Genomic DNA, 11,809 nt, shown 5'->3' on the forward strand with positions numbered 1-11,809 from the left:
GGGCTAAGCCTTTACCTCTAATGCCAGCATTGCATATGGATGCTGGTTTGTGTCCTCGCAGCTCCACTCCCAATTCAGCTCCCTGCTCATGGTCTGGGAAAGCAGTACAGGATATCCCCAGTCTTTGGGTCCCTGTACCCATGTGGGAGACCCAGAAGAAGCTCCTGGCTTTGGAATAGGCTGAGTTCTGGCTGTTGTAGCCGTCTGGGAAGTGAACTGGCAGATGGAAGATTTCCCTCTCCCGTTCTCTCTGTAGCATTGCCTTTCAAATGAAAATACATCTTTTTTTTTTTTTAATGCACTGGGGTACCTGACTACTAACTATGCCTATGGCAAATCCCTTTGGAAATTGAAGCTTCTTGTTCTTAAATTTGTGTTCATTTAATTTGTTTGAATGGGAGAGAGAGCAACAGATAAAGAGATCTCATCCAGACTCGGCATAATAGCTCAGTGGCTAAATCCCTGCCTTGCATGTGCTGGGATCCCATATGAGTACCAGTTAGTGTCCCAGCTAGTCCACTTCTCATCCAGCTCCCTGCCTGTGGCCTGGGAAAGCAGTGGAGAATGGCCCAAAGCCTTGGGATCTTGAACCCATGTGGGAGACCCGGAAGAAGCTCCTGGCTTCAGATCAGCTCAGCTCTGGCTGTTGCAGCCATTTGGGGAGTGAGTAAACCAGCAGACAGAAGGTCTTTTTCTATGTCTCTCCTTCTCTCTATAAATTTGCCTTTTCAGTGGGAAAAAATAAATCTTTGTAAAAAATCCACATACACACAAAAGAGATCTTCCACCCTCTGGTTCACTTAAGCATCCACAGCAGTCAGTGTTGGGCCAGGTCAAACCCACGAGCTCAGAGCGCAGTTTGGGTCTCCTAAGTGGGTGGTAGAGACCTAGATTCGTGAGCCATCACCTGCTGCCTCCTAAGATGTGCATCTGCATGATGGAATCGGACACGGACTCAGGACACAACCTAGCTACTCCAATATGGGAAGCAGGTGTCCCAAGGGGATCTTAACCACAGCGCCAAACACCCATATCTGAGACCTTATTTTGTAAAGTGGATCATCATCTGCATTGTAAGTGGAGTTTATCCTACCAGGTACCTAGGTAGAATTGAGAGTCTTAGAAATGGCTGTTCATTCAAATCCACAATCATTCCAAAGACTATCCTTGGAGCCCCTCCTGCATGCCAAATCCAGTGCCAGGCAATAGAGGAGTCAGAGGCCTTGTCTTCCAGAAACCCAGGGTCTGGCAAGGGAGGCTGGTGCTAAGCAAATTATCCCACACATAATTTCATATCACCCCAACCGAAGTGTGAGGAATGATGATCAGGAATGGGGCAGGGGAGTGCCAGGCCCCACAGTCCCATTTCTGTACCCACCTGGGTAGCGCATTCTTCCCTTCCTCCCTGGGGCTGGCAAGCCTCCCTGAGGGGGCTCACTTGCTGCCTCCACTGTGGAAGAGAACTCAACATGCACTGGGAGACGTCAAGGTCATCAGTCTGGGCAGGGTTTGTGTTTTCCTTCCCTCTGGGGCCTGGGCTGTCCCTGTAGCCTTTTTGGCAGGTCACAAGGTTAGCAGTGATGGGCTCAGAATTCAGAACGCTTGGCAGCAGGCAGAGAGACAGTGGCTGTGTGACAAGGAGCAGGGAAAAATCACGCGGAGCACAATTGAGTATTTGCATTGATCTCAGCAGTAACTTTCCAGAAAGCTGAGATGGACATCCAATTGCAATCTAAATTCCCTGAATATTTTTTGAGGCATCAGAATGGTGCTGGCTGTGTGTGTGTGTGCGTGTGCATGTGTGCGTGACTTTTTCTGGCTTATCCATCAAATTTATGAACTAATACCAGATTTCTAAGAGACATATACTAGGCAGGTGAAAGACTGTGGGAGTACCTGACCGAGACAGGGAGTTAAGTGGGGCTTCCTGATGCTTGAGGCATGCGGCCAGGGCCCCCTGTGTAACCTGAGTCAGCGGGGGCACTTGAGACCTTCTGGCTCAGAACTGGACCTCTCCCACCACCCTCTGGCAGACACAGGATGGAAGCTTAGACTTGGCCAATCTGGTTTCACTCCAAGGTTTGTGGCTTGGCCCTATGTCCTCACTCTTGCCAGCCAGGAGAGCCCCAGAGGGAATGAGCTGGCTGTGCTACTCACACCTGCCAACCACAGAGAGATTGCCAAACAGGCGTCCCCGCTGAGGGACCAGAGCACAGGCAGCACCTCCGGCTGCAGGGGTGGAGAGTGGAGAGAGAGGCACCTGGGGATTGCTGGATGGTGGCTTAGGTTGCTTAGTTGCCTTTTTTCTCTCTCTCTCTTAATTTCCATCAGTCTAAGGCTTTCAGCTACTCATTCACTCATACTTTGGGCTATACTGTATACACCTTGATTGTCAGAAACTGCTTCTTTCACAGTCTCCATCTCCAGCCAGTGCCCATTTTATACCAGTCTCTCAATGCCGGGCAGCTGTCATTGCTACTGTATTAACTACAGCAAGGGCCAGCACCACTAAGTGCTACTGAGCTAGAGGAAGAGACAAGGCTACCAATTTTCTATATACTCACCATGTGCTTTGTCCTGTGCTAATTTTGGATGCTTCTTACCCACAAATGGGGGCTCACTGGGAGCAGGGGCGACATGACATGGGAACAAGCCATTACCACACATCTGTGGCAGCCAAATAAGACTACACAGAAGGTCCCTGTCCAGTAGTACTGTTGGGCCTTACAGACCAAGTTCACGTGGTATGAAACAGAGCTAGGAGAGGGGGTTCCGTGTATAGGGGGTGCATGAGCAAGGCCTAGGATGAAAACGCCAGAGTGTGAGCTTGGGGACCATGGGGATAGAAAGGATTGGGATCCAGTGTGGTGGGGGCTGGCCAGAGGTTGTAGATGGTTGGTGGGGGGATAGCAGATAGGTGCGGCAGTGTCTCCCTCCTATCAACCAGGCCTGGGAAACCCAGTGTGGAACTGGCACGTCCCTGGAGCTTTCTTGCTGCTGTGCTCGTCAGAGCTCCTTCTTGCAGGGTTTTCTGGTCTGCATCTCTGCCTGTAGTTGCTGTTCCCCATATAAGGCTGAGCAAGCTCAGTCCACACTGCCCTCTCCCGCCTCTGCAGTGCCCTTCAGTAGCAGCTCCCGGGGTTCTGGAGAGCCTCATGGGGAGCCCCCATGTGTTCCTGCTCTCTCATCTGCTTGGTGGCCTCCTCCACGGAGCAGCGCTGGGCTGGGAAGTGTGGAAAGCGGGTGGTCTCAGTCTGGCCATGAAGCCCAGCCCTGCACCACTGCCCCAGCCCTACACTGTGCTTCAGCCCTTACAGACCTGTCCTTCTCTACTCTTACCCACCGCCCAGCAGAACCCAGATGGGGCATGATCCTTCCCCTACTGTGAAACTCAGGGGTGGCAGGGAGGATCAACCTTGGAATCCCTATTTTACTGCTGATTTGCTTTGCAATGCCAAGATAGGCATGACACCTCTGTGGGCTTGTCTTTGTGAAGCTGGTTGTCATCTTTGCTGTCCTGTGGTTTTGGGGGAGGTTTCCAAGCAAACACAGATGAAAAATCAGTAGATGGGCAAGCAGGACACGGGGTGGTAAGGGTAGTCACTGAGACCAAAGATGCTTCAGTTGCTTACTCCCCAGAGCCAAGCCCTGGCTGCTGTGTGGTGGTCTAGTCCAGGGCAGGGAGACCTTGGAGGGCTCTACAGTCTCCTACTGTCCTAGACAGTGCAGTCCTGGGGCCTTGTCCACCCACCCAGGGTGCTCCCACACACAGAAGAAAACTCCTGGCTCCATCTTTGGTCTGGTCCAGCCCTGGCTACTGAAACTGTATAGGAGTGGGGTGATGAACCAGCTGCTTGAAAATCTCAAGATCTCTTTCTATGCCTCCTCTCACCCCTCTGCTTTCAGCTATGTCCTGCTCAAAGCCATGCAGCCTGTGATGGCAGAGCAAGGTCTACAGTACCAGGCCCTGACGCTGCTGCTTCCCTACACCTTCGCTGCTCAAGTGTGGCCTGTGGGCCAACAGATGGTCCTTGCAGAGAGTTGCACCCCACACCTACTGAACAGAAACTTACAGGCAGAGTAATGAGGTCCCCAGGCAATATACCCGCACAGTTTGAAAATTGCCCCTGGGACTCCCCTAACTTTCTGGCCTGCAACTTCTGTTACTCCAAGCATGAAGGCATTGAGAATAGACTGTGAGCATAAAGACATTGCTGTGGAACTTAAGATAACAGGAGTCTTGATCCATCCCAGTCACTTCGGGATGAGCCCTTTGGGATCCAGGGGAAGCAGATGAAGCGAGTCACCTGCTGGATCCTTCTAAGGGCCTGGGTGCAACCTTCACTGCTGACTTGCAAATAAGCCAGGGGCTCACCCCGGTTCTGGCCTTGCCTCATTGGTTAAGCCCAGGGAAGATGAGGCTCATAACCAGGGTCCAGAGTACCCTACATCACAGCCTGGCCACATGGAGATAAGGCCTAGATTCCCTGAGAAAGATCTAGAGCTGGCAGTAGCTAGGGAATGTTGGTATTTGAAGTGGAATTTCTGGGAGCCAGGGCCTTATAGCCATGGTGGCAGCCAAGAACTGGCTTGGGATAAGGGCCCCGATCTTCATTTCCACTCTAAGGTCTCTATACTACTTCCCCTGTCCTACAAGACAGCTTTTCTCAATCTCAAGCAAAGCACAAAGCTCCCAGAGCTTGAAGACCTTCCAGTTTCACCCTCCTGATGTGGGGCATCTGCTAGGGTGAAGTTCAGCACCCAGGACCCTGCCTAGCACAGCCACCTTTGGCTCCACACACACACTGGGGCTCCTCCCTAAGTGGGCATGCCCTGCTCCCCCTGATCCTGGGGGAGTTGGTAGACAGAGGAAGACAGCTGGGATGATCACAGGGATAGACTCATGGCCTGAGGTTGCCTCTCTGTAGGGCTGGGTCTCACGTGGCCAAGCAAGGCAGTGGTTGGTGCATGGTGGGACGCCGTAGCTCACAGGGTCTGAGGCACCTGCTGAATGGCGCCTCCGAAGCCTAACCTGGCACCACCATCACCGCCTTTAGCCCAAGCAGGGATTTCTGTGTGAAGGATACTGTCATGTCCTCCAACTGATTTGGCTCCTCAGACACCTAAATCCCCCTCTCTAGAGTTGCTATGCCATCCTCTGTGTGCAGTGTAACCCTCACTCCCTCCTAGAAGTCCAGGAGAAATGTGGCTGCAGCCAGCACTTACCTCCCATCTGAACTTGTGTGTATGTGCATATGTACTAAAGCGTGGGATGGGATAGGAGGTATGTTATGCATCTTTGGCAATACTGACAGAACTCTTTCAGGGTCCAGCTGGGGCTCCAACTTTCAGCCCATGCTCCCTGAATGACTGTGGCAGTCTCTCCCCACTCTCTGAGCCTTGGGTAAGGTGAGGGTCAAGGTGGGCCCTGGAGGAGCTGTGGAGCTCCTAAAAGACGTCTTTTGCAGGAGGACAGTATCCAGAGGAAGGCCTGATGGGCAGGGTTCCAGTCCCTTCCTTGGATGGCTCTGCTGCTGGCTTCTTTTGGTCTGCATGCGTTGGGGGAGTAATGAGGATTCTGTGGCACCGCTACTGGAACCACTGGGAGAAGAGCCTTGCTCTATTTGGCACATTCTGGGCACAGCCACAACTAAGTGAAGGAATGCTCTCCCACCCCCGCTGGGCTGCTTCGCCCTGCGAGTGTGACAGATCATTCCTGGGAGTCGAAGATGGTCCAGGTTCTCTTCTTCCCAGGCTTTGACAGCCTGCCAGTTGCTTTTCCTCCTTGCCCTTTTTTGCTCACCCAAAACCTCCCAAGGGAAGCTGCTTTCAAGAAACCATGGGGGCGGTGGGGCTCAAGACTCCCAATGGCACAGTGTGCAGGAGGAAGCTCAGCCACTGGAACTGAACATGATCCTGGAACAAACCAAGTGGGTTGTGGCTTGTTTCCACAGGGCAATTAGCTGAAGAGCTGTCCAGTCTCTGCAGGGCTCTGGGAGCAACCAGACAGATCTGCACTCAAAGGGTTGGCCGCATGCACCTCGCACCTCGCAGACAGCAGCACCCACTGACTCAGTGGTTCCCCCACTGGGAATACATCCCAAAGAAGTATTCCAGAAAGAAAAGGCCATGTGCATAAAGATGAGCACTGTGGCATTACCCAAAATAGCCCCAAACTGGGAACCACCCTGCCACGCAGCAATAGGGGCGGGGACGCACAGCACATCCATTAGACAGAGCTTCTGTATTCTGCACCGGGAGGCTGGGTGGAATTGTGGGAAACAATGGTGGCCATAAAGTGTTCACAAAATGGGAGCGACTGGACACACATCAGCTCTTTCCTTTCCTTTCCCCCACAAAAGCTGCAGAAGAGCCTGCAAAAATGTAGAGTTGTATGCGGGCAGTGGTGCTGTGAGCTATCAGGAGAACTCGGTAATGACGTAGAGTGTGTGTACCATGTGCTGAGTTCATTGCAAGGTGCTGAGGCTGGAGCAGTGGGTGGATGATGCTCATTCTCCACTTGTCATCTGAAGCTTCAAATCTAATGAAACACACACACACACTTCTGAATGTCCTTCCTTTGCTATTGTACTATCATCTTTCAATTTAAAAAAAAATAGCCAAGAAAAATGAGCAAAGAAGGTGCTGTTTTCCTCCTGGGCCAGGCATGCCATTCCAGCTATTGGAGCCACTTCCAGTTGCATGATCTACACATTAGAAGAAAATCAAATGTAAATTTGGTAGAGGCATTTCATTCTTATGATGTCTTAGGATCCTTTGTAGAGAAAACATTTAAAAAAAAAAATCCATGTTCAAGGAAGGGGGGGCGGGGAGCGGGGACTTGTTACTAATCTCGCGGCTGAATAATTAAGTATGCCTAGTTCTGAAAGCAGTGAGCTAGATTATGCAGTGCCAAAAGTGACAGCTCTCCTATCCTGTCCATACAGCAGAGCTTTATAGCTAAAAAATGCTGCCAGAAAACCCAATAAAAAGGAAGCAAAAATATTTCTGTTTATACTAAGCTGCCATTTGAGAAAGATTTTTAAATATGTGCTTTCCTATGTGTAAATCTGACAGCAGATGCATAATTAAAACCCCAGGAGAGACTTTCCTTTTAATCTGTTCAAAGTAAACCAATAAAACATCCTTTAGGATGTGCAACAATGGACTAATACTCTGGATTGTTCTGAGTTATCTGAACCACAGGGGACAAACACTGGCTACCCTCTGTAGCTTCAGAAGTTCACGTCCTCACAGGACATATGGACAACGACATGCCAAAGGCCACACAGGCAGTATCTGTGAGGGCTGCTTGTTCCATGGAGAAATGCAGTGGCATTACAACAAACTAGAGTTAGATGCCGCCGGTAGTGGGTCACATAGCAAGCGTGGAAGGGAGAAATAATTACCGAGCACTTCAGTTCCGTGTAAGCAGTCTGAGGGAAGAATTTAAAGCACAGAGTGGATTTTCATTTTGCTTGAGCTAGTCAGGATGACTCTCTAAGCAGCCCCAACCACAACTGAAAAATTACTGGCAGCTGGATCAGTGTGCTGTACGGACAGACACGTAATGACAAACTGCCAGCTGCCCATCTCTGCGTGTGGGGCCCTTTGCAAACCAAGTGTCGGGACAGACATTTCAGTGTTCCATCGAACCTGGAGCACACACAGCCATTTCTGTGTCTTCGCGGCTCCCGCCGGTGGAAGGCCCAGCTTGCTCTTCCTTCCCCAGGGCGCACACATGCACTCCTGAGACAAAAGGCAAACACACTGATGCAAATGCAGGCGGGAAGCAAGGAGCGTCTGTTCTTGCATCAGAATTTGCCAGAAAGTCTCCTACTTGCTAATGCCCCTGACTGTGAACTTTCTCATACTGGCTAGTTCAGCTAGTCAAGATCTTCCAGGAGCTTCTAACCAATCTAAACTGCAGGATTTCTTTGATTCTCTTGACTTTTTACTCAGTAACTGGCCTGATCAACAGGCCAGCTCTTGTCTTGATGTCTGACATACCCTAGGACATTAAGACACATAGCCCCATAATTAATTACTTCCGTTTCAGACAACGGTGTCCCCCCACCCATTCAACTCTGGAAATGTACCATGTGACATGGATTCTGGACCTGTCTGAACCCTTCATTGTGTGGTCTTAGACAAGTAAGCCCTTTAGCCTTGTGCCTCATAGGATTAAACTAAAGGTCTCCTTTTCACTGCGATCTTCTTTATTAAGGATTTCTAGGCTAGGCAGCCAGCCCATCAATGCTGCAACTCAACTGTCCATGTTGTATCACGCCTTAATTTTTGCTAATGAAAGTAAGTTCCAGTCTTTCAGAATACAGTGACACACTAAGACCTCTGATTCATGGAAAGACAGAAGGAAGAGTTTTCTACCCCAGAGTCTAGCTGAGTCATTTAGCTGGGTCTCCACAACACAAAAAAGAACACTCTGACACAGTCTTAATGGGTCCTGTTGGTCCCCTGAATGCCAGTCATGGATCCAGTGAAAATGAGTCCAGTAGGGTTCCCCTACCCTGGATGAGACCCCTTATGGCCTGAGCCGTAGCTGCCTGAGCTGACAAATCCATAAAAAGCATCAGTGCTAATAAAAATCATCTCTGCAGACTCAGAGCACTTTAGGGAAAGGAAGTATGTAAGCAGATGAGAAACTGACGTGGGCAGGTCTTTCCTGAAATCTCATCCAAGTACATTCTGCAAAGAGAAGGCTGAAAGGAAAAGCATATCCTTGGGGACTTATCTCACTGGTAGAAGGGACCAATTTCAACCACTGAGACTGCCAGGCAGGTGACCCGGGATCACTGCAGAGCTGGTTTATAGGCTGGTTCCAAAGTTTCTCTCAAGGTTCTGGAAGCAATGTGCTGGCTGACTCAGGGCAATGCCACATACTTCTGTGTTGCCCTCTTGTACTGCTTGCCTCCATCTGAAAATGCTAATCAGGAAGGAACATCATTCCTTTCTGCTTGACTGAAAGCACAGCCAACCTGCTGGTAGACCGAAGGCCAGGACACAGAACAATTTTCCAACACGCTGACTCAATTTTAGGCAAAGAGCTGAGAGATACTTTAGAGGCTTCAGCTGGGCTCAGGTCACTGCCTCCCAAGGGGCAGGGCGTGAGAAATTGACAGAGACACAGAGACCACAGCTAAGGGAATGGGACCCCATGTGGATGCACTCGCTGTTTATAGGGGAAGAGAACACGGCACATACTTCCCCTTCAGCCTGTGGGTCCCACAGCAACCCAGGGCACACGCTGCCAGGGAAAATGCTTTGACCACCCAGCACACACATTCTCCAGGACTAAGCATCTTTAGGACTTTTAAAGCTCTTAGAAAAAAAAACTAGTTGCTATAGCAACTTGATGCAGCTCTAAAAGGGGATTTTTTTGGGGGGGGGTCATTTTATATCTCCAATCACCATAACAACATGATATAGCTTTTAAGGTATTTTTATCCAATTTGTGTGTGCTTTGGACTTGGGCCATATCTGCCTTTTCTATTTAAAACGAGCAGATCAAGCATGACACATGAAAAAAGCACTGAAGGCAAGGAGGCCCTTTCACAGACTCTCCATACGCACCCGAGAGACGGCTCTGCTGCTCACATCCCACACCCGGCTCTAGTCTTGCTGCCTCTGAGCGGCCATCTGTAGCAGTGAGTCCAGTGAGTGGCTACTCTCTGTAGCCAGTGAGCCCAGGCCCCTGTCTCAACGCTAGAATACCAAAGCATGCCAGAACCCCTCCTTCTCCATGCAAGGTTTAGCTACAGAATCTCTTACTTCTCAGCTCAGCAAATCCAGCCTTCCTGTTCAGAAAAGCACTCCACCAGGAAGCAACACCTCTGGACACTGGAGGGGTGACCTGCCAAGTGCATTTGCCCAGCTGGAGACCAGAAGCAGCGGTGGGTGGGACACAGCATATCCCCAAAGCCGATAGCCAGTATTCCTGTACCCTCTTTACAGGTAACAGGGTAGGGTGGGGAAGGGAACCTGAGTGACGGGAGAGGAAGAAAGACGGATGGAGGATGGGATGGGCCACCCCAGCCCAGTAAAAGGAGCTTGTAGGAGCATCCACACAGCAAGGGGCGCCAGGCTGGAACTACATGAATTGCCCATATCAAAAGTAGAAGAGCTAATGGGAAATACAGGAGACAAATCCACCCCCACCCCCCCCTACCATTACTGGCTGGAAGAAGTGGCCAGGGAACAGGAAAAGAGATCCGGAAACTGAAACAGAGGCGGGGGTGGAGGAGGGACTAGAAAAGCCAAGGAGGACGCAGGACAGCAGCAGGGAGACGCAGGGTAGGGGAAGCGGGCGGAAGGGAGATGGGGGAGAAGTGATTCTCAGGCAAGAGACCTCCCCAGGGTGAAAAGGCTGGAGACCACTGCCAGGACAGAGAAGAAAACGCAACAGTGGGAGGAAGGGGGATACTGCTGGGAAGGGGAGATAGAAAGGGCTTTTGAAATGATCTGGATGTGGAAACCCAAGCCCAGGGTGGTGGCACATAGGGAAGTGCAGCAGCCCCAGTATCCTGCGAGTTTCCTTCTGAAGGAGAGAAATCAGGCGCGCGCGCAGAGATAGGTCAGCAGGCCGACGTGCTTTGCAGCGAGGGCGCTCAGGTCTGCTGAAGACCGGACTGAGGATCCCTGCCCCATTCGGCCACACTACTTGGAAAGTCATCCCGAGTTCGGCTCTCCTTGGGCCACCTCTCGCGCCAAAAGTCACGAGAGAGACGGAGGGGCGGACGGGAGAGCACGAGACCAAAGTAGGCAACCAGGCAGCTGAGAAAGGCAGGAGCTTGGAGGCGCGGACGAATAGGGCACAGCGCGGCAGGGGAAAAGCGCGGAGAGGAAGAGCCGCGCAAGGGGCGCACCGCTCACCTATTGTTGACACCACGGTGCCCACGAAGTAGAAGGCGCCAGGGAAGTCCCAGCGCGGACGCAGCGCGTCGGCGCGGACGCCGGCGGCCAGCGCGGCCTCGTAGTGCCGGAGGAAGGCGCGCAGCTCCGGCTCGGCCACGCCGTGCGCCGCGCTGAAGTTGCGCAGCGTGGCGCCCCAGCGCGCTCGCGCCTCAGCCTCGCCCGGGCTCTCGAGCGCCGAGAAGACCGTGGCGCCCGCCACCAGGTAGAGGCCGATGAGCGCCGCCAGCAGCACGAAGCGGCCGGTGTCCTCGTTGAGGTGCGAGCGGCGGCAGCAGCAACAGCAGCAGGAGGGGCGCGGCAGGCGGCGGCGGCAGCGGCGGGGCGGGGGCCGGGGGCTGCGGGAGGACATGGTCCGGAGCTCAGCCCCGGGGCCCGGGTGGCGCTCGGGGCCCGGGCCGCGACATCTCCCCGCGGGAGCAGTAGCGTGAGGACGGTGACCAGGGCTTGGGGGGTGAGGGGCTGCTGCGGAGCCCGGACGGCGGCGCGCCTCCGCCTTCTCCCTGGCTCTCAAGCCACACGCGGGTTCCGAGGCCCAGCGGACGCCTGGGCTGAGGCGCTCTGGCTCGCGCCCCGACGCCTCGTCGGCTCCTTCGAGTGCTTATCCGCTGCCCTCGGGTGCGGGGTTCCGCAGCTAGGCCCCTGCCGCCCTGTGGCCAGCGTCCGCGGGACCCCGGGCCTCATACTCCTCTCTGGACAGGCCTCGGGCTGCGGGCGGGGCGGACCGTGGAGCCCGGACGCCTAGGACCACGACGCGGCAGCCGGACGCGGAGGGGGCCCCCGGGGAGGTTCCATGAAGCGTCCTGGCTTGGTGGCTCTCAGGCGCGGGGCGCGCGGGCAGTTCTCCTCGTGCCCCCGGGAGGCTGAACTGGCGGCGTCG

General features: G+C 53.0%; 1 protein-coding gene across 1 annotated transcript in view; it reads right to left on the minus strand.

Moving 5' to 3' along the window:
• Positions 1–11,599, minus strand: part of KCNK12 (potassium two pore domain channel subfamily K member 12) — a 40,190-nt gene extending 28,591 nt beyond the window's left edge. Inside the window, exon 1 of the mRNA XM_040994125.1 lies at positions 10,891–11,599. Within this exon, the coding sequence (XP_040850059.1) occupies positions 10,891–11,281 (391 nt within the window). The 5' untranslated portion in view covers positions 11,282–11,599. The remainder of the gene's footprint in view (positions 1–10,890) is intronic.
• Between the last annotated feature and the right edge of the window lie 210 nt (positions 11,600–11,809).

This window comes from Ochotona curzoniae, unplaced genomic scaffold (genome assembly GCF_017591425.1).
Source record: "Ochotona curzoniae isolate NIBS_2020 unplaced genomic scaffold, NIBS_Ocur_1.0 contig_883, whole genome shotgun sequence".
NCBI lineage: Eukaryota > Metazoa > Chordata > Mammalia > Lagomorpha > Ochotonidae > Ochotona > Ochotona curzoniae.